The sequence below is a fragment of the Protomyctophum bolini genome, assembly GCF_963924005.1.
Source record: "Protomyctophum bolini genome assembly, chromosome: 17".
NCBI lineage: Eukaryota > Metazoa > Chordata > Actinopteri > Myctophiformes > Myctophidae > Protomyctophum > Protomyctophum bolini.
In genome coordinates, this window is record NC_137878.1 from 12,580,697 (window position 1) to 12,607,564 (window position 26,868).

The following is a 26,868-nucleotide window of genomic DNA, read 5'->3' on the forward strand; positions in this document are numbered from 1 at the left end:
TCCATCCTCCATCACTCAAATGCCTCACTTTGCAAATATAACCTTTAGAATGGCTGCTCACGTACCGACTTGCAGTCAGATCACGTCATCACGGCTCACAGTCAAGAAATGTGAGTCGTGCGTCAATAAAATATATCGCTGTCAGGCAGAAAACCTTGTAGCTTCTTCTAGATCTTACAGTATTTCATCTTTTTATGTTTTTGTTTTATCTTTTTCATAAATCAATGTAAGATTTTATACTTTGTCGTATGACAGTGTTGGTTGCACAACATTGGGCGGAAATAACCGACCTATACGCTTCTACTATTTCTTTGAAAGTTTTTTTTTAAGTTCTTTTTTTTTGTACCGTACCTGTCATGGATCTTTCTGTGACAGGTCCATGACGGCCATTCAGTGCTGTGAGAAGGGCCTGGCATCCATTATACAATTCTACTTGTAAGTATCGCAAGAGTTTTTTGTGTTCATAATTTATCCAGTTTAATGGCAAATCTGATATTTGGAAATTAATTAGATGTTTTCTAAATTACCGTATATAAGAAACACAATACAAATACAGTTTTTACATTTTAATTCACCCGGCCCGACCCGGCCTCTCCCACCTAGACACTCCCACTTGGACACTTTCCAGCCGGGCTAATTCATTCCAATGTAAATATCATGGATTTTACACATTAAATCATTCAATTTTGGAACCAGACCTCTTCCAAATCCGTCAACAATAAGCCTGCCATATGCACTGGAAAAATATGTGCGTGGCATTTCTCTTAATACAACAATGTGTGTGTGTGTGTGTGTGTGTGTGTGTGTGTGTGTGTGTGTGTGTGTGTGTGTGTGTGTGTGTGTGTGTGTGTGTGTGTGTGTGTGTGCGCGCGCGTGCGTGTGTGTGTGTGTGTGTGTGTGTGTGTGTGTGTGTGTGTGTGCGCGCGCGTGCGTGTGTGTGTGTGCGTGTGGTGTGTGTATGCTCTCTGTGTGTGTGTGTGTGTGTGTGTGTTTGTGCGCGTGTGTGTGCATGTGTGTAAACAAAATATTAATCAGAGCAGAGTATTTGCATAGCGGCCATAGCCTACTAAACATGTCTGAGACTGGGAGGAATTGGCAAATAGACGATGATGAGTAGATGAGTAGGCCTAATGTGTTTTGTATAAAATCCCCTCTCTGGCTGGGAGTGGGTGGAGTTAGATTATGTGGTTGTAATCATTTTGGCACTGGTGGGTGTGGCCTGGCGTTAGCCTAATCTGGTACACCTGAGGTAGGCCTACATAAACAGGTAGAACTCCCAGAACAAACATTTGGTCTGAACACAGGGTGAAACGCTTGATGCATTGTGTCATCATCATTTCTATCAGCACCAACATTGTTCAAACCCATTTTAACCTGAAAACCCAGCTGGGTCCTAATGCTTTGGCTGGCATACTGGTGTAGGAGTTTGAAGTGTAGCCAGTGAACTTTACATGTTTAACTCTCAAACAGTAACACCCTGTTCTATAAAATGGAATCTGTTCCAGTCTTTATTACAATATACAGTACAGTACAAGTGTATCATTTTCCAATTACAAATATAGCATTCATTTAGAAAAGCACCAATCTACTGGGTAACACTGGTCTGCGTCAAGTCAATATATTTTAGTTCAAATTTTCAATAATTTAGGAGTGTAAATCATAACCCTATATCTGGCACAGTCGGCCTATACGTACAAATACACCATGAAATCTATGATGAGAGTCACACTGAAATAAAACATATCCAATCTGATACAATTTAAGCCCAGTCATGAGACAATAAGCATTTACAAGACCAAGCTAAATCAATACTGCTTTGGTTGGATTGTGCAACATGTAACACAGTATAGACATCAGAGAACAAGCTATCAGACATGTTAGATAGCATGTAGCACCATGGAAAACATTGTAATCCACAATAATTCAACTCCCATTCCTGGCGAAGAGTCTGAATCCCAAAACCCAGAGTAATCTAGTAATAGAGTGGTGACACGCTTTGATCTCGCCGCAAAGCGGGTGCCTATATGGGCTATAGTTCCAAACTACAAAAACCAAAACAAGCTCCTATGGCTGGAACTATTCCATTGAGATAGAATGAGCACCGCATTCCATTGTTACAATGAGAGTCAATGGGAGTGTCATTACTCTCTTACTAGATTACTCTGATAAAACGTAAAAGAAAAACGAAAAATTTAAATAAATGAAAATGAATGTGGTGAAACCTTTAAAGGTCTTGTGGGAGCAGTGCCTACTGTAGAATACACATATACATTCCATAATAACACTCAAGAACGAAGCATGAAAAACAGATCCGATTGTAACATATCGTTGCTGTCGGGTGGAAACCTCATACCATTATGTTACTTTTCAGGATTCAAATAATAATACAAATAAAATAGAAATTGCCGAAGTTGTGTGCTATTTTTGCTACTTTTGTGGGACACTGTAGTATGACGAAGAAGTGTATTCATTTACAAACAAATCAAAAAGTTGAAATAGGCGGTTTCTGCCCGACAGCGACAATGTACTGTAAAATGTATGTATTTTAATCTTTAATTTTTGTAGAGGTCAGAAGCCGTCGCAAGCTGAAACTCACAAAGCCCTGATCAATTTATCCATACTGTAAAACCTCAAATGCCCCTCATAAAAATACCGTGGTTGGGTTCCCTGAAAAATGTTCCTCTTTCTTCTGTTTAAAAACCAAGCACATCTGAGGTTTCGGGAGAGGGGAGTAAATTGGTCCAGGCGGGACATGAGGGCAAGACATTGTTCAGAATGCTTCACACAACAATGGTCCGCTCCATCAGCATTCAGGGAAGGAACTCTCTAATTTTGCGGCTCCGAGTTACAAAATAACAAAAGCGATGCCCAGAGCGAAGAAAGCTGCACGGAGCCTGTCTGTGTCACAGGGCTGCTGGTTAATGAGCTACACACACCAGAGTGGAAGTGGCAAATCCATAGAAGAGCAGCTTGGAACAGGGAGCTTTTAAAGTAAAATGTGAACAGAGGCAGAAAGATAATAACTCCGCTTTCCCTCAAAAAATTATCTCTGCTGCTAAAGCTGCATGCTAACATGAACTCATTTTATAATACATAAAAGAAAACAAACAAACAAACAACTTAAACAAAAACAGAAATTGTTTTCTCTTCTTTTATCTTTAGATGATTACTCTCCTGAATGTGATCAAAGTTTCATGACCTTGTGTAGTGATACAAAAAAATGATAATAAGAAAGCAGTCTTTGCTTTCTGGAATAAGCAGTGACAATATCATGTTAAAGCTGCAATCTGGGACCTTTTTGAATAAATAAAATGTTATTTTAACAAATCTGTATTGAAGAATACAGTATATGTTAGCTACCGCAACACATCTGAACACTGCGCACTCTGTCCTGTGCTGGACATTTCAGGTCCTCAACTCAAAGACGAGGAAATGCACAATTCTTTCTACAACACACTCCACCGCACATCCCATCACTGTCGGGTGATTGGAAATGATGCTCCTCACCGTTCTTCCCTTCTGGACTGATCGAATTTGGATTGCCTTGATTGGATAATTACCAGTACACTCACCGGTCGACCGTTTTGCGGTTATTGATGCGACTGAAACTCGGCTCGAGGCAGGGAAAGATGCACAAAAACCCCAGCAAGAGACATAAAGGGAGGGGGGGGGGGTTATTGGTGGGACGTACCTTTGAAATAAATACTGACATGATACAAAACCCCTCTCCTAAATCCTCACTCCCAGGGGAGTGGATTGAGAAGGAATTGTTGGTCTAAAAAGCCCTTGTTTTTTGTGCTTTGGGGGTTTGCAGGGGGTCCCCAGCAAATTGATCAATATTTAGGAGGCAAATGCCCCATACATATGCTTGAAAATAGTTCGACCGATATCCGAACTTATTTCGGCTGGGCCTGTCTGCAAAAACTTCGGGAGAGTCAAAATGCAGATAGATTATACTGCCACCGAACTCTTGTGAATTCTGAACACCAGCAATCTGAACAATGAATCTATTTGTACCGGAAGTTCGGCTTATGAGTCTCAGTACCTCTCCTCCGCAGCCAATCATGTCTCTTCAAAATAACCACTTTCACTAGAGAACAAAGCCTTATATGGGCTGAATGTGGAAACAAAACAAAATTAAATCACCGCCCATCCCAACTTCTGACCAATCATTGAACTTCCCCGGGATAGAACATTTCGGGGGTGTAATAGCATCCGAAGATAGTTCTGAGAGAGCCATCCAAAGTTCTGAATGACGTGGTTTTGCCTTTTGATATAGCGTCCGGGCATAAGACCTGAGGCTGATTCTACGAAGGCCTTCTAAACCAGTATCACACTTTTCAAGATTTTTTCCAAAATAGCAGATCCACAAGCTCGCAGCATGGCACGAAGTGAGTGACACGCTGTGAGCTTGTAGATCTCCTATTTGTGCATACTCAACGGAAATCTAAAATGACACCGTGCTTTCCCATTTTTAAATAAGGTAAGGTGGTTCAATCAATGCATATCAAAACTGGGGGCATTGATATGATACGGTTGAGTGGTCTAAAAATGATTAAACAAATCTCTCAATAATATATTTATGGGAAATACGGAGGGGGGGGAATAATACCAATCTATAGCTGCCCGCTAATCCCCCTCATTATGTTTTGAACAGATCACACACCGTGTTCCTTCCCCAACCCATCCAAACCTTCATACACAAACAAAAAACAAAAGAAATAATCTGACCGACCGGCAGCTCCTCATATTGCTTCAGCCTCTAATTCCACATTGAGGTTATCATCCTTACAAAGTAAAAAGTTCTTGATCCAACATCGTGACACGTCCAAGTTCATAAATATAGCTGGACTTCAAGCCTCCTTGTGTCTTGTATGTGTGTGTGTGTGTGTGTGTGTGTGTGTGTGTGTGTGTGTGTGTGAGTGGAGGGGTGTTTTTTGTGGGTTTTTCTTCTTTTCTTTTAATGCCCCTTGACGTTCTTGGTGTGGGGTCTGTTAGCCAGGCTGGCATAGTAAGCACACTGGCTGGGGTCACACTGACCCGTGGGTCCGGTGGGGCCGGGCGGCCCGTGGGGCCCCTGGTTCCCTGCCTCTCCCTGCGCTCCGGCTTGTCCCGGGCTCCCGTCCTTGCCGTAGCCCGGCATGCCAGCGGGACCTGTAGCGGGCGCAACACAGAGGTGGAGAGAGACTCAGCCTGACATAGTGACATAACACCACGCACGCACACACACACACACACACACACACACACACACACACACACACACACACACACACACACACACACACACACACTAATACAGGGGTTCTCAACGTCTCAAACTCTTCATTTCCATTTTCCAGCCATTCAGTTTGAAAATAATTTGGCGACGCCCCGAGGGGTCGCGACCCACGGGTTGAGAACCCCTGCACTAATACACTGACCAAAGATCATAACACCACCACAAGAGCTACAAATCAGACACATGTCCAGCAGGGGTGTGTGATCTTAGCTTGGAATCCACGATCTCTACGTTTGGCAGATTATTTTTTTTCTCCTCACTTCACTATTCAGTCTGGCCAGGTTCCTATTTGACTAATTCCAAATGTCACCAATTAGAGTATGTAGGCAAGGGACTCGGGTTTTACATCATGGAAAACACTGCCACATTACATTGAAAAATTATAATAACATCTGCTGAACGTAGTGAAATCAGTCTGGATTCATTTCCATGCAGGCTAGTGTGATCTGGGCTCTGATTAATCTTGTAGTTCACTTGGCTAAAATCAGCTGTCTTCAACAACAACAACAACAACATGCTAGCTACCGGAGGTTATTAGCTGACCAACAGGATGTGGCATCCAGGAAAAGGAGCAGTAGATTGGAAAATGCATCGTCCACAATACATAAGAGAATAGTACTATGAATGAACAGTAAGAAGGTTGAACTTACCCATAGGACCAATGGGGCCTTGTTCTCCTCGGTCACCCGCACCGGCCTCTCCCTTCTCTCCATGGGATCCCTTCTCGCCTGCAAGGAGTCAACAAACCAACCATGACCACTATGATTACTGCATCACTGCATCACTGCATACTGCATCACTGCTACTGCACTAGTGTCTACGATGGACACATGACCACTATGATTACTGCGTCACTGCCTAGTACTGCACTAGTGTCTACGATGGACAGCCATGATGAGTGGCGCAAAATGATGTAGATTTGGTTCAATGTTAACTAATGTAATTGTGAAAGGTCTGTGAAATCTGTATACAATCTATGAACATGAACCCATTAAGACCTGATGGCCTATTCTATTCTACAAATGTCTTCTAGTAGACAGTAAAATAAATACCATGTTGCTAGCATATCAGTGGTGCTTCCAAAAAACTATTATGTATTTGGCCGTGGACCCAATCTCAAATTATTTTGATCCAGTTACCGTCAGAAACAAAGTTTTGAGTAAAAGAAACTAGGCCTATGCTTTAAAACATATGTGACCAAATTTTACTGCCATTGGATTTGTCTCAGGGAATCATAGCTTCAAATTGACATAATTGGTTGTTCAGTGTGACCCACCGGTTTTGGAGATATGGCATATGGCTTATAGAGTAATGTCTTGCAGAAAACAGCGAGTTGAGAAAACAGGCTTGAAAGGTTCACTTCTGTGGTCTCTAACATTACACCGAGCTACATGTTTAAGCATTTATTTCATATTTACATGTCGATTTCAGCTCTGACACTTATTTCAGACATGCTCTAGTATATGTGAAGAGTCTGCCAGTGCTATTAACTAATTTAATAGCACTGGTGAAAAGCTGGAATTTGCACGATGGCAGTCTCTCAGTCAAATCTGGTCACATATATATTCAAAGATTTGCAAACATTTTCAAGATTTTGTATAAAATAGCAAATCTACAAGCTCATAGCTCATAGCACGAAGTGACGTGCTATGAGCTGGTATATAGATCTGCTATTTCTTTATTATATTTTATCGTGACACCACTATTTAAAATGACTCTTTTCTCCAGACTGGAACGGGCTGGGCTCTGACCTTTAGGGCCCATGGGTCCTCTGATTCCGTCTCCTCCGTTCTGCCCGGGCATGCCAGGCTCTCCCGGAGGGCCCGGTCGCCCGCTGGTGCCGTCCTTGCCCGATGACCCCGGCGGCCCCGGCCGACCCGCTGTGCTCTTCACGTGGGCCGGCTGGATCTGAGCCATGATGTACGCCAGTTTGGCTGGAGATGGATGCAGCGCACGCACACACACACGCACGCACGCACGCACACAAGCGCACACACACACACAGTCACACACACACGTTTACTACGTAGGTACTACAAATAGAAGTCCTGCGTGCTTCAGCCAGTTGAAGGTAGAAGGGCTTTGTCGATCGATGCTCAACAGGGACAACTTGAATCAGAGAGAATAATACATGGGGACCGCTGCAAAATAACAAAATATACGTGCAGACCGGTGGAGTGCTCCAGCATTGTATTTGGGTAGTCTAGCTCTCTCCTGGCGTGCCCAGCACGGTAGTATTATTTTGTTTGTCGTTTGTATCACTATACTTATGAGGATATCAACATTTTAGGACAGCATTGAAGAGGTTGGTGTGCGATATCAGTGTACAACTAACTCACTATATCCTCCCAACCCCGAAAACCTAACCTCTAAATGTCCAATTCTTATATCCTAACTAAAGCTACCCTGAATAATTTCCACATTTGTAATCCTATCTTTTATTTTTAACATGGGGACATTTGTCCCTCACAAGTACACGCACGCACGCACAGACACACACACACACACACACACACACACACACACACACACACACACGTATGAACACGCATACACAGACGCACGCACACAGAGAACACACAAAGAACAGACGTGCCGTGACCCTCAGATAACACTATGAAAACGTCATAACAAGACGTCACAAACCACAACGAGCTCTGACTGTGCAGGTGTAATTGAATGAGGCGGAGGTCACATGACTCCTCTTACCGTCTAATTGTTTGGAGAGCTCCTCCTGAATGAGCCTCCTCATCTGTTCCAGTGATACCGACTCTCCCTGCACGGGGTCACAAGGTCAAAGTTCAATTAGACACAGGGTTGTTGATGCAGGTCACAAGGTCAAAGTTCAATTAGACACAGGGTTGTTGATGCAGGTCACAAGGTCAAAGTTCAATTAGACACAGGGTTGTTGATGCAGGTCACAAGGTCAAAGTTCAATTAGACATTAGGGCTTTCACTTCTAGTCATTTTTACTAGTCGTCTAGTTGTTTAACTACCTATTATGTAAAAAAGATATATATATATTTGTACATTTAAAAACTGTGTGACTATAACTATAATCTAGCTGATCTTGAGGCCTACACAATGGGTAAGTACTAGTTGGTACTAGTCAACTAGTACCAACGAGGTCGACTAGTGGATTTAGTTGACTAGTTCAATAGTCGACTAGTGGATTTAGTTGACTAGTTCGATAGTCGACTAGTTGCTTAAAACCCTATTAGACATTCTGCTTTCTGTCCTGAACTGTAATAAATCCCTCTCGTCTCTCATTATAACAATAATTATTATAATATATATTTAGTTATTTAGGGCCCCGATTTGAGTAAAAGCACCCTAATCTACACTGTCAATTCCTCTGGGACCTTTTTTTTGTTCAGCGACACACTGTGCACTATTTTCACTATTTTAAAATGTTTTCCCAAATAATAGAAATTTAACTATAAGATGCCTAATGAAATAGGGCCCTCCATGTTAATTTAACTCTGAGCGTACATTTGGTTCCATTTTGTACCCTCTCAGAGTTACAGTAACTTACAGACCTCCTGATGGTTAAAAAAAAAAAAACGACGCTGAGAATGCTGACTGTGTGTGAATGCATGTGACTCACCCTTGGCCCTGGTTGACCAGGGTTTCCAGAAGACCCCTGTGACCCCGGGGCCCCCATATCTCCCGGGGGACCTGACATGCCCATCATGCCCGTGTGGCCCTTCCTGCCAGGCATGCCCGGGTTTCCAGGCATACCGGACTCTCCCGCTTGTCCCTTATCGCCCTTTGTACCGTGGTCGCCCTGAAAAATAGATACATGTGATGAGTGACCAGTTGAACATCGCTGTGGCGATCTCATCTGAGGCAGGAACCCCTTTTGGTGTTTTAAGCATTACGTTATACTTTAGCTATTGAAAAGTAGCAGATCTACAAGCTCGTAGCGCGGCACTCAGTGCCGCGCTACGAGCTAGCTTGTCGGTCTGCTATTTTTTTTTTATCAAGAAAATGTGGCGCAAATCTTTGAATATATGCTTTCAGAGCGAGCGTTTTTAACATATTTTTAGATGGGGGTCGGTGGCCAAATACATGGAAACATGAGGTTTTTCAGAAAACTGTCAGGATTTAGACAACATTTGTAGAATCGTTCCCAGGTCTAAATGGGTTAAATAGGTAGTTTCACGATCACCACCAAAATATTAAAGGTAGTAAAAAATATGTTCTTCTGATATAAATCATTGCTACAGAATGTTTGTTCTATTACTGGAGTCTATCCCCGTCTCTCCAGTTCTTTATAGTCAACAGGAAATACATGATGGGATATTTTACCCAGTCAGGAGAGAGAATTTATACAGGATACAGGGTAACGAAATGAAATTGGAAGCGATGAGCAGACGGAAATTGGAACTGGAATACTATAACGTTGATCAACAACACCTCTCCTGCTGGGATGAAATTGGCAAACCCGTCTGAAAATGTACTTTCTGTTTATTAAATGCTGGAGAGACATGAAGACCCTGTACTGAACTCAACGCACAAGCCACGGCTTTCCAATTATAGCAGTGGGATGAGAATATAACAGTAGCTTGCCAGATGACGGTTGGTTTGCGGCCATGATGACAAATCACCTTCAAACGTTTCACCCTGTTTGGAGGATAATGAGGAACCAGGATCTATTCTACGCTCGTGCACACATACTCACCCTTTCTCCTTTGAGGCCCCGGTCGCCAGGTCTGCCTGACATACCCTGGAAAAACACACAATAAAATAAATACAGAGACGCATCATTTTAAATGTATGTAAAAGTACTCAAGTTATTTATAATAAGTACAAGTAGTATCAATACTGCCATGTAGAAATACTCTGTTACAAGTCAGGAATTCTACATTTACTTGAGTAAAAGTATAAAAGCATTACTAAGTAATTTTTTTAAAACAATCTATAAGGCAACTAGTAGCTAAAGTTTTCAAATAATTGTAGTGGAGTAAAAGTATGGTATTTGCCCCTAAGATGTAGTTGAGTATGAGTAAAATATTGAAAATTGGAAATACTTGGAAGTAAAAATACCTCAACATCTTACAGTACTTGAGTACTGTAGCCTACATTACTTGAATAATTGTACAATTGACATTTTAGGCATTTAGCAGACACACACTTAATCCAGAGCGATTTACAGTAAGCAAGAACAACACAATAAAGGTAATACTGTACATCAAATGCATAGAAATCATCCGTCTAACAGTAGAATATCCATTAGAACTATGAACTGTAAAACTCTAGGTCCTGCTCACCTGCTTTCCCTCTGGACCGGATGGACCGGAAGGACCCTGAGGATTGAAATAAACACTCAAGTGGAGAATGGAGATGGAGAATGGACCAGTGTTGATTTCGTCGACTAAAACTAAGACGAGAAATGTTCGTCGACTACTTACCGGTATTTAAAAAAAAGAAAACTAAATGGAACCTAAATGAAAACTAAGCTATGGTGACTAAAACTAAGACTAAATATACGGACTAAAATGTTAGGAAGGGACTATAGTGGACAAGAGATCCACTATAAGTAATTTTACAATTAGCTGAATGCTGAAAATAGCCGATCTACAAGCCCACTGCGACGCGTTGTGGGCTTGTAGATCAGCAAGTGAAAAAAAAACAGTCGTTACGACGGCATCAAGGCCCGCCAAAATACATTTTGTTCGACTAAATCAACTGTAGATTTAGTCGACTAAAATCTTATGATGTTTAGTCAACTAAAACTAGACTAACACTAAAACATTCCAAGTGACTAAAATATGACTAAAACTAAATGAAAACTATTCAAGAGACTATGACTAAAAATCAAAATGTGCTGCCAAAAACAACACTGGAATGGACACAACTTTATTTTTTATCAAAGTAGCAAGAAAACGGACGACTTACCGCAGGGCCTTTAGGCCCACTGAAGCCAGGTAACCCTGGACTCCCTGGCTCTCCTTTGGTTCCCAACTGACCCTGTTATGGAAGCAGACAACATGGCTGCTCATCACACTGCATCCCACAGTCATTACACAGGGTTGAGACTGATTAGCATTTTGGCTGTTCTCATCAAAAGATCTTAAAATAATCTTGCGGTGGGGACATTCCACCCTGTAGCTGTAGCAGATGGATTATTTATAATGTACACTGCAAGGGACTCCATTGACCTCATGCAGAGCACAGCCATCTTGCCATTAAGTTAATGGCAGGGTGGCAACTATTGACAGACCACACATCCAAACAGAAAAGTCTGATTGTATTAAATGACGTCAAAGTCACCAACACTGCAGCTGTATGAAAAGCTTCAATTATCCTCTTTCTATCTGCAAAGTGTTTGTTTCATAAAAATCCACCGTAGAGTACTACTTCCTGTCAAGAAATTCCTTGCAGGTGATTATTTTTCCAAGTGTTGGATTTTGGAAGTGCTCGTTGGTTTAGTCTTGCGTTGCCAGACTGTTGCCTCTCGCAATTTGCACTCCCCACTTCGGCTTCGTCTTTACAGGTGCGCACATTTATCCTAATATAAATAGAAATAATCTAAGCATATAATAGCTTGCTGCTTAGTAGAAATGGAAATGAAAAAAAAAATAAGGATATTTTAAAAATATATTTTCGTGAACAGAAATGGCAGCTTTCTTACTCGGATTTCAGGAGGTGTAGTTCCAGACTCTATATAGCATTCAGAGAGTGTGTAGTAGGATACGCAAAACTAGTAATCACGCAACGGCCCTGCATACCACCTGTTTGCACATAATGCCGGAAGCAGTTGCTTTACATTGCTTTACTGAAAGTATATCGCGCCTGTCACAGACATGCGCGGAGCAAGTTCAACCAGGAACCTTGCTGCTCACCCTCCTCCTCCACCCCAGCTACCACCTGTTGTTTTGGATCTACTGTTTAGGTACGGAGGATTTGGACTTGGAGTCCCTATGCACTTGATCTGAGTGCCTAAAAAGCATCTCCAAACCATCGCCAAACCATAATAAACATATTGCTCATTTATATTCAATAAATATCTATTCCATCCATTCTTGAGTTGTCCTGACTGAACTAAACACACCTATACTCATTTTATTGCACTTGCCTCTGAGATGTAGTGGAGTAGAAGTAAAAGTACTGAAAGTTGGAAATACTTCCGTACAGTACTCAGTACATTTGTACTTCGTTATTTTACGCCACTGCCCCCCCCCCCCCCCCCCCCCCCCCCCACACACACACACACACACACCCTGCTGTAAACCCGCTCTTCTTTCTGACTACTGCCTTCAGTTATACTCTTTGATCTTCTGCTTTCATCATTGTCATGAATAATAATTAGTTCCAGGTGCGACCATGACACCTTGACATTCATTCCTAATTTATATTGCGAGATATAACTTGCGTCATGTTGCTGGTTTCAGAATTGAACGACACCTCCAGGCTTGCATCGTCCCCACATCGTTCCACCTCCTCTCTAACCTCAGACGTTCCCCCGTCTTCTCAACAACTCCCAATTCCATCTAAATAAAGCAAAAGGAGATGACTCACCGGAGGTCCAGCCGTGCCTGGCTTTCCTCCTGGCCCGTGTTCACCTGCTTTGCCCTGAGGAGATGGGGAGAGAGAGAGAGATTCAATGGGACATCAGTGCCACTTACTGTCATTATAATGTGTCTGTCTTTAAGACATTCTGTTCAGTAGTAAATGTCTGCCACGACTCACCGGTTCTCCTCTCGGACCGTTCATCCCCTCAGGCCCTGGAGGACCCTTACTGCCCTTCACCAGAACACAAAGACAAACCATTACAATGTGTTGCTTGACGTAAATGCAGATTTAAAAAAAAAAAACTTTCTATACTACTGCAGTGGTTTTCAAACTTTTTCACGTCAACGATCCCCAAATTGATATGTATTTGAACCACAGACCCCCATCTGAAAACATTTTGAAAACATTTTGTACCAGGTACTGTACACTGTACACGATATGAGAAAATGTTTTCAAATGTTTCAAAATCATTTCAAAAGTTTCAAAATGTTCCGATCTGCAAGCTGACGGCGCGTCATGACGTTGTGAGATTGCTTACCGTATTTCCGAATAGCTAAAGTATTAAAATAAGATTAAAGTGGTTAAACTGTTCCTCATTTTGCTGGGGACCCCCTGGAACTCCCTCAAGGACCTCTGGGGGTCCCCCAGAGGTTCCATTCTAGACTCTTGGAACCTTTGTGGTGGCCATTTTTTGGTTCCATGCAGTTCCAAACCAACTTTTATGTTTCTGAACCAATTCCGGTTCAACCCTGGTGGAAAACAGTGTTGATTTCGTCGACTAAAACTCACTGATGAAAACTAAATGGAAACTAAATAAAAACTAAGCTATGACTAAAACTAAGACTAAATATACTGACAATTTCGTCAACAAACAAAAACTAGACTAAAATGTTAGGAAGGGATTAGTGGACAAGAGATCCACTATAAGTACTGTACTTTTACAATTAGTTGGATGCTGAAAATAGCCGATCTACAAGCTCACAACACATCGCGCTGCATGTACCGTAGATCGGCTATTTTCAGCAAGTGAAAGAAACAGTCATTACGACGGCATCAAGGCTTGCCAAAATACAAAATACACTAAAACATTCCATGTGACTAAAATGTGACTAAAACTAAATGAAAACTATTCAAGAGACAATGACTAAAACTAAAATCAAAATTTGCTGCCAAAAACAACACTGATCGGACTTACTTCTTTTCCGGGTTTTCCCTCGCGCCCTGGCAACCCAGGCTTTCCATCTTCACCCTGTTTGAAAACCAAAAGAGAGAGAGAGAGTTTGGTGAAGAAGTTCAAGTTAAAGTTCGCAGGTTCCTCTTCATTAGACAGCAGGACGAACTTACATTACAATGAAAACAGCACAATTCCGTGACCTCAACTGAAATGAAATAGAATAAACTCTAATAATAAATCACTACGGTAGCACTAAAATAATTGGCCAAACCATTTAAAATAAAAAGATTGACTTGACGTATTACACATATATCCCTATTCAATTTCACATGAAATCCTGGACCCATATAGCATTCCACATCAATTGATATTGCACGTGCTATTATTAAAGTGTATGTGTGTGTGTGTGTGTGTGTGTGTGTGTGTGTGTGTGTGTGTGTGTGAATTTTTTTTGCCTTTTGGGCAATATTTTTTCCAATACCAAATAAATCACACAGTCAAAGGTTGTAGTGCTGGGTTTCCAAAACGATTTCCGCCGCATAAATCAAAGTGAACGAGCTAAATCTAATCGAATACTGCATCAATTTGATTGACGTTAATTGGATCAAATTCGCAAAAGGGGAACGGGGTGGATTCTGCCACAATCTACAAGACAGGTTTTTGGGTGAGAAGAAACTCACGTCACAGCTAGTTTCTCTAGTTAAGTTTGCCATGCTGTCAGAGAGCTGTAACCATCCTCGTTGCACAGAGCTCGCTCCAGGGCTGAAGTGTCTGTCTGTCTGCCTGGCTGCCTGGCACGTTGTGAGACTCAGAGCTGGCAATAATGAGCCGTGCTATTGGTCATGGTGCGGTGGCAGACATCCTGAGGGTCCCTGAGGGTGTGTGTGTGTGTATACTGTGCACGTGTGTGCGTGTGCGCTGAAGGACAGACCAACCCAGCAGGTGTGACACCGCCTCTCAAAGAGTAAAGTATGTGTAAGAACTAAGAACGAACAGTCTGGAAAACGTCTTGACACGGTTTCATCTTGACATGTGATGATAGCCTAGATGCCCGATGCTGTGTGCACACATTATGGGTGCATGATTCTGTTCTCGTTCATCTGCATTGGATGATTAACTGATAATGGCTCTTAAATGTACAATGTGGGATTCATGTTAATGAATAAAGTGTTATTTGAACTAATCTACATGCATGGCAGAGTATATGTTGTGTAATACAATATAACTATAGTGATTTGCAGCGGTTGTTGTTGGTGGTCTCACCTGCTCTTCTATTGAGAAAGTTAGATTTATTTATTATCAGTCAACTTATTTGACTGAAATAAGCTCTCTTGCTCTCACCAGAGACGGTCTCGAGATGCAAGAAAGCTGAGGGCAGCGCCGAAATATGGCTGCAGCTGTGTAGTTCTAATTGTGTTACAATGGGTGCCACTGAAACAAATTCCAATCAACTCTGTTGACATGGCAATAAAGTATTGAATATCGAATCGTGAACACAGACACAGATACAGGGACAAACGCAAGGTCCTCCGCTCTGGTCTGGCTTACCTGGCAGAGATAATAAAGCAATCTGTAGCAGATGGCTGCGCAGTGTTGCGCACTGGATTGAACAATACAGTAAGTCTGCTTTATTGTAGTTCAGACATCTGAACCGAACATAATCAGGAGAGATCAGACAATACAACCTGTGGATGGTGACTTTAATCAATATACTGACCTTTGATCCAGGAGGGCCGGGCTCTCCTCTATGTCCCTTGAAGCCCTGTATGGACACAGTGATGATTACCACTCCATCCATAAATGCTTTCACGGTTCAATTTGCATCGAATCAGAACAGTTTGTGAGTATATATACTGTACTTACTGGGAGACCTCTGAGTCCAGGGTTTCCTTGTGTGCCAGGCTCTCCCTGCTTGCCCTGAAATGACAGCAAAGGCATTGTTAGTGAACCTCTGAAGATATGGACTGTACTGTATCGCTTCCAGTGCTTCTGCACGACACAAATAAACAGGGCATTCAATTATGAAAACACATAAAGTTGAAATGGAGAGATGATACGAGGTTTATTTCTGATACTTATGGTCTGTTGCTATAGTTCAGGTTCTGATCAGAGCACAGGGGTCCAGATCAGCTGTGATGGTTTTATATTATAAGGCAGCTCTTATCCCAGGTTGTTGTTGGTCTCAATCATAAACTGAGCTTTCAGGACAACAATGAACATATAACTGGAGAATAACTTTAATGATGTTGCTAACTCATCTATGCTAACATAAGCAAGAACAGTAAGCACAGCAAGTACTTGCTGTTCAGCCTTGAAACATGCCAACTCAACTTCCTATCTCTGTTTTTTTGCCTCGCTCACTGGTGTCCACCTAACGTCGTGGAGAGTGTACAGCTCCTTCAACTACATTGAATTGAAGATAGTCCAGGGCCTAACCAACATAGTTTTAATATACTATGGACATAAACAATAAGAAATAAGGCTGTCTACAGAATGTGTGATTCTGGCAGTTTTTTGTTTCTTTTAAATGCCAGATTGTGTTGACATGTCAACAAGCTTCTCCATTGGCATAATTGTGTGATTGGTTGCCTACTGTACTAGTACTGTATCAACTGATACACCCAAGCCAAGGAGGACTGGGATGGACCCCCGTCCTTGACCCAATTAAGACAGCAAACCATCGTTCACTATACTGTATCAGTGTCACATTACTCCGTATCCTGTCACGGTCCGTGTCATGTTCTGTTTCGCTGTTGTGTTTTCTTGCATCGCCTTCTTTATAGTCAGTGTTTTAATTGTGAAGTATTGCATTCCTTGTTTCTATTAGACTTAGGTAAGGTTTTACTTTGCACAAACAAGTGTTACGGCTATATGTTTTGTATCGCCAGTCCTGCATTTAGCAATTGTTGTTCACCTGTGTGGCGTGCTGTTAGTCCTCTAGCCTATCGCTGTGTTGATCATCACTTGTGCTTACTGCTCACCTGTGTCTGTTATCCCATTGTGTTATCCCTGTGTATTTAAACCCTCAGTTCTTTGTGTTACTTGCTAGTTTGAAGATGTCACAGTGTTTGTTTCTGCTTTGTGATTTCCTAGTGTTCTGATCTACAACCTCATTGTGAAGTGTTGTGGAGGAAGATTTTCTTTTTTTAAGTGTACAGTATTTGTTAAAATTATGTTTTTATGTGGACACGACCACCAGTTCATTAAGTTAAGTATGCCTGGTTTGCCTGGTGGGTGGTGATGGGTGGTGATCCACCTGAACTGAAGCCGCACCCACAGATGTAGATAAATGGTAAAGGGGGATGGGTTAGGGGAGGGGATGATATTGTGATGTCACTATATCACAGTTTTTTCATTGGCATATTTGACTGTCAAGGCTTCAGCCTCCAGGAAGAAACCCTAAATACAAAGGGAAGACATCATTGCACATAACCATACCAAGGGGTCTAATGAAGTACTGTCTAACTCACATAGACACAAAAATCACAACACTCCATCTTTAATGAGGTGTTCAAGTTCTTAATGAGCGTCATTGAGCGAGTGGTTTTCGTTTCACTGAAGTTTACTCACCGACTCTCCAGGTTCTCCGGCTCTGCCATCTTTTCCCATTTTACCAGGCTGACCCTGAAGGACAAAGACAATCACTTTAGCTCAGTGGTTCCCGGCCTGCGGGGCTGAGAGGATCGCGCAAGTGGGCCCCCAAATAACTGGCAAATGAAGTAGTAGTAATTACTAATTATGTAGTAGTACTTATGCATACAAAAAAGTTTTCATTGTGCAATTTGTGCTACAGATAAAAAGGATATATTAAGGTATACTATAGAGCAGAAGAAGGAAGCGCTGCCTGGGCTCAGTCACAGTGGCAAACAGCTTGATAAAACATCTACGGAGCAATGGAGGCTGTGACAGTGACACTGTCTAATTTGCATTACATCTGTGCATCAGATCCATTTCCCTCCACATACCATCACGCCAGGGAGACCTGGAGGTCCTTGGATTCCCTTGAGACCCTCCTTGCCCTAGTAAATACAGAAAAGCAGAGCAACAAACACAAAAGATCAGCGCAAAAACAACAACAACAACCGATGATGAATGGCCACTATTACCCCAGCCTGGTTGGCCTCCGTGCCAGAGGGACCGCCAGGTCTGGACAATAATGACACATAATGGGTGACGATGTGTTCTCTGGGGGTTACAGTGCACAGGCTAACCTTCTCTCCAGGGGATCCCGGGGCCCCCAAGGGGCCAGGCTGTCCATCATTTCCCTGAAGGGAGAGAAAAGGTGGACCACGTTGGAAGGAGTGGGGAAATAATCATGGATGGAATAACGTTAAATCGCTTTGTGTTTTTAAAGGAGTGAAAAGTTCCTGACATTAGCAGACAACCAGGGGCGCCGGAGAGGGGGTCAGAAGGGCCAAAATGCCCCCCCCCCCCTGCAAACAAATTAATACAAATTGTCCGTGCACTTCTGAGAGCCTGACGGCGCCCCTGCAGACAACGGTGTCTTGTTTGCACAGTTCTTCATCGTCGTCATAATTTTATTTAACTCACGACCATGATCTGGTCAGGTATGGAGCACAGATTCATAAATAGTATACAATAAAAAAAGTATACAATACAATACACAATATACGTATTACAGACATAATATTCTACACACAATAGGCCAGGAGGACAATATGTCACTTACAGGTTGTCCCATCAGGCCAGCAGCTCCTGGGTGGCCCGGTGGCCCCTGGTGTCCCTGTCAAACACACATGAGACATTTAGCACAACTTTCAAGTTCCATAATGATGAATTGAATCTGTATATTTACAGTACAGTATGATCAATGTTCAGACCTTGTCTCCTTTGTCTCCAGGTCCGCCTGCAGGGCCTCGGTCACCTTTGATGCCCTGCGGTGAGAAATGAGGCAAAATGTAAGGAGTTTTATTCCAGGAATAGATAAGACACTGCAAACTGCTAGACTTAACAGGAACAATCATTGTGTTGTTTTCAATAAAATATCCTTTTATTGTTTTCAATAAAATGTATTTTTACTAGTGTATTCAAGAAAATATCCATTTATTGTTTTCAATGAAGAGACATTTTGCAAAAAATTGAGGAAAAAAAGCAACATTCAAATAAAATACAAATAATTCCAAGTACATTGAAAGTATCCAATTTCCACCCTGTGTTTCCCTGTCCACACAAATATTCAAATATTTCGACATACAGCCCCCCTAATTGGCTTTTTGGGGACTCACCTTGGCTCCTTCTGCTCCGGTAGGCCCTGAGGGTCCGACCGGCCCGGCTGGTCCCTGTAATAAAATGACACAGAACACGCTGCAGTCAACAACAGTGTCACCGGGTCAATACTCGCTCACCGATGCCCCCGGAGGACACCTGCCTAATGACACTGAGAGAGCCTCTCCGATCCGTCACACATGCACGCAATCTTCAGCTTCAAAGTATAGTGTATACAGTATGACACACACACACACACACACACACACACACACACACACACACACACAGTGGTGGAAACAATACAAACATAGCTGCTGTAAGCAATAATATGCAATAATAAAACTTTAATCCCCTTTTGTCCTTTCCTTACAGCCAGCAATGGGTAAAATGCTCCCCACAATCTAGGGATCGCATTCTGCATTCAAAGATTTTCCTAGAAGCTTTAGTCATTGGTCGATTTGCCTGTCTACTTCCTGATTGGTTAGTCATCGACCAGGTTTTTTTCGACCAGTGACAAAGCTTCTAGGAACATTTAAAACCTTCAAAGATGTGAAGTGGTTCATACCAGAGCCTTCTATTAGAAAGTTGCATCAATGTGAAGTGGTTCATTCATGCCAGAGCCTTCTATTAGAATGTTGCATCAATGAGGGGGCAGAAAACACAACCGGTCCACATGGTTCGTGTAAGTCGAAATAGTGACAAACGCTCATAGACTCCAGTGCATTCCGGAAACTTCTGTTTGTCACTATGCCCGGCCCGATGAAGTGAACGGAGGTGACGCAACTCTCTATTAGAATGCTATAGGAAACAGGCGTCCGTCCTATTACAAGCAGTTTCATGTCATTAACAGCCTTTTTGTCATACTTGGTAGCCGTCTTGTCCGCTTTTCCCTGCTGTTCCAGTTAGTCCTTTGTCCCCCGGTATGCCAGGTAGACCGGGGGACCCGGGGGGTCCGGCGGGGCAGTCATTACACACATCCTAGAAGACAGCAGCAGAGGCATGGTGATAATGCTATAGTGTCAATAATATATTTTTTTTTTTTCCCGCAAATAAATGCCTTATACTTGACCCGACAGAGACGATACTATACATGTCACTTGAATAACATGTCAGCTTCATCCTTAGACAACACACAATAGTACACACACTCCTTACACAAAATACTAGGCCTGCAGTGGCTCTTAACCCATTTAGACCTGAGGACGATTCTACAAAATGTATTCTAAATTCTGACAGTTTTCTTGAAAAACCTGTTTCTATATCTGTCAGGTTCTCAAACGTTTTCATGTCAACGACCACAAAAATATATTTAATTGGCCTCCGACCCCCATCTGAAAATATGTTGTTCCAGGGACCCCGCAGAAGCACATATTTGAGTTAAAAATGTTCGCTCTGAAAGATTTGCGCCACATTTTCACGATTTCTCAAAAATAACATGATGTTAAAACACCAAAAGCGGTTCCCGCCCAGAATGTGGGTTTCAGGGACCCCCAGGGTTCCTTGAGGGGGCCCAATTAACTTAGTAACCTATCGTATAGCGTCGTCCTGATGGCATGCGGACGAATTGATTGTACAGTCAGTGAGTCACTAGGATAATAACTGTCCTCTTTTGTAAGGTGCCTGCTGGGTTATTGACATGTCAACTCTGATGATTGTAACTGAATGACTGATTAATAATTATCATCAGCTTGTGTGAGAGAGGAACGGGTGGAAGGGCTCCTTACCTTGAGGTTCAAGTCAGACAGGTCCGCTCCTTTCCCCTGAGAAACAGGTATGGATGAACACATGAATGGATAAACACATGAATGGATGAACACATGAACGATTAATTCATGAATGATTAATTCATGAATGAACTAATTAATTAATTAATTCATGAATGATAGTCTAGTAACGATATAGTAATGTCATGAATCGAAGTATATCGAAATGAAAATTAACAGCAACATTGATTATGTATCGTATCGTGTTGCAATGCAAATAATCGGTATTGAATCGTTTTGCTATGCAAATAATCAATTGTATCAATACTACATTTTTGTGCGTGGTATTTAGCCATATTTGGAAGATAAAAGAAAAAGAGGGGATTAATTACTTAGTTTAAAATAATGTCAATGAATTTTAAATGGTTACTGTATCAATTTCAAATCATTGAATCGTATCTGATCGTATGGCCATAATGAACCAATATCGTCCATGTATCGTATTGTCAACCATACATCGTGATACATATCATATCGCTGTTAAAATGTATCGTTACACCCCTATAGTCTAAGTCTACTATATCATTCTAATCTTGCACTTTATACGGTACTTCAATAAATGCACGATAATCATAGTGGTACATAGTGTGCCTCCAGACACATTTGAGGAGTTGGTCGTGGCTTTGAGGTAGAAGTGGGGATAATGTCATTACTTACAGGCTCTCCTTGCGATCCCTTCTCTCCTGGTCTGCCCGGCAACCCCTTCATTTGGGACAAAGGCAAGATTGTGGTGTTTTCATAAATCCATATCGATGGTGACATGATATGCAACAGATTAAGGAACTACTGCTTAGGATTCCTTTCAGACCTCTAATGCAATATAATTAAATAACATAATAAGACAATATAGTACAACATAATGGTAAATGCTCATCATACTGTATATTATCTGAACCCCAACAGACATCGTAATAATTTACGGTACAGTATGTTTACTCAGCATTGAAAAAACATAACATTTCAAAGTATCAGATTTGCAGATGGACAGAGAGACTGTTCTGGACTCCTCTCAAATCTCGCGAGAGTTTGTTGTTGGGATAAAGTATGATATCTAGTATGAATATCTTTGAAATATTGTATGCCTTGTGATGATTGGGTCCAGCATTTAGTTCAGTGACTATGGAGCTAAAGAATGGATCATAAGCTGTGTTCACGTTCATTCTTCCATTGGAAATATAGACTCCAACATTCTTCCCGTCTCCTAATAATGTTACCGCCCACCTCACGCAGATACAGGAAGTAATGCAAAGTTCGACAGCAACGGTAGGCTATTCTTTGTCTGTATACTCACATTGTGTCCAGCGGGACCCTGAGGTCCAGCGATGCCTGCCGGACCCCTCTGGCCCTAAAGCAGAAAATAGCCAGAAATAGGCACAGTGTTAGAGTAATATTATCACCTTTAGACAGACAGCTAGTTTTGTCAAAGTGGTAAAAGTGCTTACAGCAAGTCCAGTATTCCCTGCAGCTCCTGGCGCGCCCTGTGTGTGAGAGAGAGATGTCATAGATTACACATAAGACCACAGGCATCATTTATACTACTGTACGTGGTATGATGGTATCGCTCAACAAAACAATAATAATAAAAATATGTACGGTATATCTTTGGGCTATTTTCGGTGCATAATACCGTATATCACAAAGTATAAATCAGGCTTAATTGTTTTTAAGTCAATTTAATTCATAAAGCACATTTAAAACAAAGTGCTGCACAGCATGACATTTTCTTTTTTTTAACAATTCGGAAAGCAGTAAAAAGATAATGACGTTTTAGATTTGAGAGTTCTTACCGGAAGCCCCATCTTGCCTTCCCCTTGCTGGCCTCGGTCGCCGGGCAGCCCCTGTAGCCCCTGTGATCCTGGTTGACCCTGCAGAAGACAGGACAGGACAGACAGTTAACATTGTGATGCTAGGAGGGGAAAGGAACTGGTCAGAATAACGTGTTCCTTCCACGCGCCACGTCCAACCGGGGAAACTCCCCCCTGTCAGGTGAAAAGAAGCAGCTTGGAATCCTACATCCTTACATTAGACAAGTAAGACGCACAAACGCGGGAAGCGAACGCAGCTCGTACATATTTGGGGTTTTTTAAGTTTTTTTTTTTAAGTTAAGTTTTTAAGAGTTTTTTTTAGTGTGTGTATGTGACTGTGTGTGTGTGTGTGTGTGTGTGTTTTTGCGTGTGATACAGCTGCGCCCTCTGGTGGCGGGCAGGTGGTGTTGCAGCGTGACAGACAGACACACAGACAGACAGACATGTTCTGCTAGGTCTCATAGTTAGTGCTCACTGCGTTCGCAATAATTGACACTGGGTGAAAAAATGGGTTGCAAAATCGTGGAGAAAAAAACCCCCAAAAACATTGTGATCCTGGTTGAAGACAGGACAGACAGTGTTAAGGGGACCTAGTCAGTGGGTACTAGAGAGGTCGTCAGGTAATCAGAAGGTCACTGCTTCGGGTCACCCGCTGGCGCCTAAATGCGGGTGCGTGTGTCCCTGAGCAAACACACACCGATCACCGAAGTCATCTGAGTATAGCAGGGTGAATGCAGAAAAGTAATCACTTATCAAACACCTCTGGCTTAGAGGTCACGCCATATATGGCGTGACTGACGGAGCGACGGGTTTTGCAGGTTTTCATAGTAAACAATTATTTTTATTATTATTATTATTATTTATTATTATTATCGATTCGTAAGTTGTACGGAGTACACTCAGTGTTGTGAGGTTGAACAATTTAACACCATAAATCTAGAAAGTAATCTTTGTCTTGACTTTCCTTTCCCATGACCCCGAGATCAAGCTCTTCACAACAAAGCTGTGGCTATAATCAATGCAGCGGTCACAGCATGCTGCTCATAGAAATTGCTTTTAGTGCGTGCCGAAAAAAAAGGGCGGGGGGGAAAGAAAAACATTATTCACCCCATGTGGGTGGTAGTGCATGATTAAATAAAAGACAAACACCTCAGGAAACCTACATAAATCACACACACACGCACGCACACGTGCACACGCACACACGCACACACCTGAACAGACCTTCAAACATGCATGCCTGCATGCAGAGTGCAAACGCAATGTTAACACACACACACACGCACACTGCACGCACGCACACAAGTACGCAGGCACGCATGCACAAACACATAAACATCTACAGAAACACATCCACCATTGAACGAACCCTCGCACGCACACACACACACACACACACACACACACACACACACACACACACACACACACACACACACACACACACACACACACACACAAAAACTAAACTCCCTTTACCTTTAGCCCTGGAGGACCCTGAATTCCTGGAGGTCCCGGTTCCCCCTGTAAGAAGCATGACATCCATCAATTCATGACAGCATCTAACTACTGGAATTATTATTATTATTATTATTATTATAATAAGCTCCTCTGACAATAAATCAATTGCATTTGAACCTCTGTATAGATTTAACTGTATCATTCTTTACTGTAATGCACATAATTGCATGGCTGGGGGGGACCCTAGGGGTCCTTGACAGGGTTTCATGGGGGGTCCCCAGCTAAATTATTGATAGTTACTTAGGAACTAGTTTCACACCAGACTCTGAGAGTGTGCATGTAAAACCAAATGGACCCTTACAGGTCTGTGAATGTGGAACCAAATGGACCCTTACAGGTCTGTAACTGTGAGAGTGTGCATATGGAACCAAATGGACACTTACAGGTCTGTAACTCTGAGAGTGTGCATATAGGAGTACTACTCCTGGAGTACAGTTTTGATATAAAACATTTCATAAAACATAATGGTAATAATTTTTCTCACGTGGGGCTGCAGGGGTTGTTGAAATTTTACAAAGTTTGAGAACCCACCATGTTACAGTAGTCAGATAATTGCATGGTGCAGCCTGAGGGCTAGCACCTGGCAACAGTAAAGCACACGCACGCACGCACGCACGCACGGAGCTCTGCGGTGTAGCTGATATGTCTTAACAATGTTCTTCCTGTTTGCTGTGTCAGCACATTGACCACATGTCTGAGCCTCAGAATGATCAGCAGACGCGCTGCGCTGCACTGCAGTGCAGCAGCAGCTGCAGTAAATGTGCCCAGGTGAACGCGACGAAGGCACGGCCAGCTGCGCTCGCTTATTGGGCCTCCATTGTGGTTACAGAGCTAGTCTGGTGTAACCACTCTATTAAAGAATGAATCAAAATGTAAATAGCAGATTTGATAGGTGCTATTTGACATTTTGGGGAGGAAAGGTAAATATAGGGCTGATAGGGCTCCATCTTATGCCATGCTTTATCTTCAAGTATTTTAGTATTTTATGTCAGTATCTGTGGCCTAAACACGGGCCAGTTTGAAACGAATAGCAGGTTTTCCTCAGAGGTGGAAGATTTGGTGACATGTGAGTGTCAAGGCGACATGCTGATTGGCTATCTATTTTTTGGCTATTGTTTTTGATGATACATCGCCGGAGCATAAGTCAGGCTTTGACGTGACACGTCCTTTCCACGTGAATCACATGGAGAGGGCGTAGACTAGAGCAATACAAAGTGCTAAATGGCAGGAAGAGCTACAGTAATTGACAGACGTACTTAACCCATTTACGTAGGCCTGACGTCGAAATAAAAAAATACCCATGTTTCTGTATCAGTGGTTCTCAATATGTCAAGGACCTCAAAAATGATATGTACTGTAATCTGCCCCACAGACCTGGAAATATGCTATTCCAGGAACCCCTCAGAAGCAAAGACTTGAGTTAAAAACGTTCGCTCTGAAAGAATATTCAATGATTTGTGCCACATTTTCACGATAAAAAAAAAATAGCAGACCTGCAAGAGCTTGTAGATCTGCTATTTTTCAACAGCTAAAGTATAACATAATGTTTAAAACACCAAAAGGGGTAACCGCCCAGAATGGGTTAACACTGCGGCCTATTCCTTAATTGGCTAATTGGAAGTGAGCCAAGCGAACGTGTTCACATTTCTCCAGTCTTGACACAAAGTTCCACTCAACACACTACAGTGTGCCTATACATGAGGGACAGTCAAAGTGTATTGGCATTTTCAAATCGACTGCAATAGAAATGAATTATCCGTGCTTACATTTTGTCCATCCTTGCCCTTCCCGGTTGGTCCAGGAGGTCCGGTCACGCCTGGGTCTCCAGGTGGTCCCGAGGGACCCACTTTCCCCTCTTTACCCGCTTCACCCTAGATCCAATCACACGGTCAAATAATAATAGCATTAATCAATTAAAGCTCTATATATCATTTATATCATATTGTCTTGGTGAAATGTATTCTGTACTGTGCTGTTTTGTTTTGTTGTGGGTGTTACATGAATATCCTTCGTGACAATAAGGATTATTATTATTTCGGTGGTCCTCAGATTCACCCCATAGGGGCCACCGAATCTTGGCCCAATAGAGCGCCGCAGTCCCTCCCCCTTTCAGAAAAACGAGTGGCCCAGGAAATGAAAACCCGATCAAATAATTTACAAGACGAAAAACAAAACAAATAGTGTTGTCTCCTGACTTTCTTTTCTTCTTTCTAATGATTTGATCGGCCCAAAACATTGTGTTCATTGTGATGATTTGTCACGATCCGAGTTGGCTTTGTCCGCGGCGTAACCGTCTTTAAATAAATTATATTAGAAGTGCCGATGGGAGAATGCATTGGATTTTCATTTCCTGGGCCACTCGTTTTTCTGAAAGGGGGAGGGACTGCGGCGCTCTATAGGCCAGCCAATCTAAGCTAAAAAAGAGGCGTGGCCCGAAAATACATGCAATAGTAATGTGATATAGTTTTAATTGGCCCTAATACCCTCCTACATCATTATATTAAAAAGTGTTTTGTTTTTCGTGCGTGCTATGGCCGTTTTTAGTATCCACTAATAATGTTATTTGGATGACCCTAT

General features: G+C 42.2%; 1 protein-coding gene across 3 annotated transcripts in view; it reads right to left on the reverse strand.

The window, feature by feature from the left end:
- Positions 1-610: 610 nt before the first annotated feature.
- Positions 611-26,868, reverse strand: part of col22a1 (collagen, type XXII, alpha 1) — an 82,484-nt gene continuing 56,226 nt past the window's right edge. For all 3 annotated transcript variants that reach the window (XM_080788248.1, XM_080788249.1, XM_080788250.1), the window contains 27 exons: positions 26,058-26,162; positions 24,250-24,294; positions 22,753-22,830; positions 22,408-22,443; positions 22,257-22,310; positions 21,623-21,667; positions 20,927-20,962; positions 20,067-20,180; positions 19,220-19,273; positions 18,815-18,868; positions 18,664-18,717; positions 18,185-18,238; positions 17,939-17,992; positions 17,544-17,597; positions 15,837-15,890; positions 15,691-15,735; positions 13,995-14,048; positions 12,977-13,030; positions 12,806-12,859; positions 11,183-11,254; positions 10,555-10,590; positions 9,966-10,010; positions 8,889-9,068; positions 7,991-8,057; positions 7,033-7,215; positions 5,932-6,009; positions 611-5,154 (listed from right to left, as the gene is read on the reverse strand). In XM_080788248.1, the coding sequence (XP_080644374.1) occupies positions 4,961-5,154; positions 5,932-6,009; positions 7,033-7,215; positions 7,991-8,057; positions 8,889-9,068; positions 9,966-10,010; positions 10,555-10,590; positions 11,183-11,254; positions 12,806-12,859; positions 12,977-13,030; positions 13,995-14,048; positions 15,691-15,735; positions 15,837-15,890; positions 17,544-17,597; positions 17,939-17,992; positions 18,185-18,238; positions 18,664-18,717; positions 18,815-18,868; positions 19,220-19,273; positions 20,067-20,180; positions 20,927-20,962; positions 21,623-21,667; positions 22,257-22,310; positions 22,408-22,443; positions 22,753-22,830; positions 24,250-24,294; positions 26,058-26,162 (1,953 nt within the window). In that variant the 3' untranslated portion in view covers positions 611-4,960. The remainder of the gene's footprint in view (positions 5,155-5,931; positions 6,010-7,032; positions 7,216-7,990; positions 8,058-8,888; positions 9,069-9,965; positions 10,011-10,554; positions 10,591-11,182; positions 11,255-12,805; positions 12,860-12,976; positions 13,031-13,994; positions 14,049-15,690; positions 15,736-15,836; positions 15,891-17,543; positions 17,598-17,938; positions 17,993-18,184; positions 18,239-18,663; positions 18,718-18,814; positions 18,869-19,219; positions 19,274-20,066; positions 20,181-20,926; positions 20,963-21,622; positions 21,668-22,256; positions 22,311-22,407; positions 22,444-22,752; positions 22,831-24,249; positions 24,295-26,057; positions 26,163-26,868) is intronic.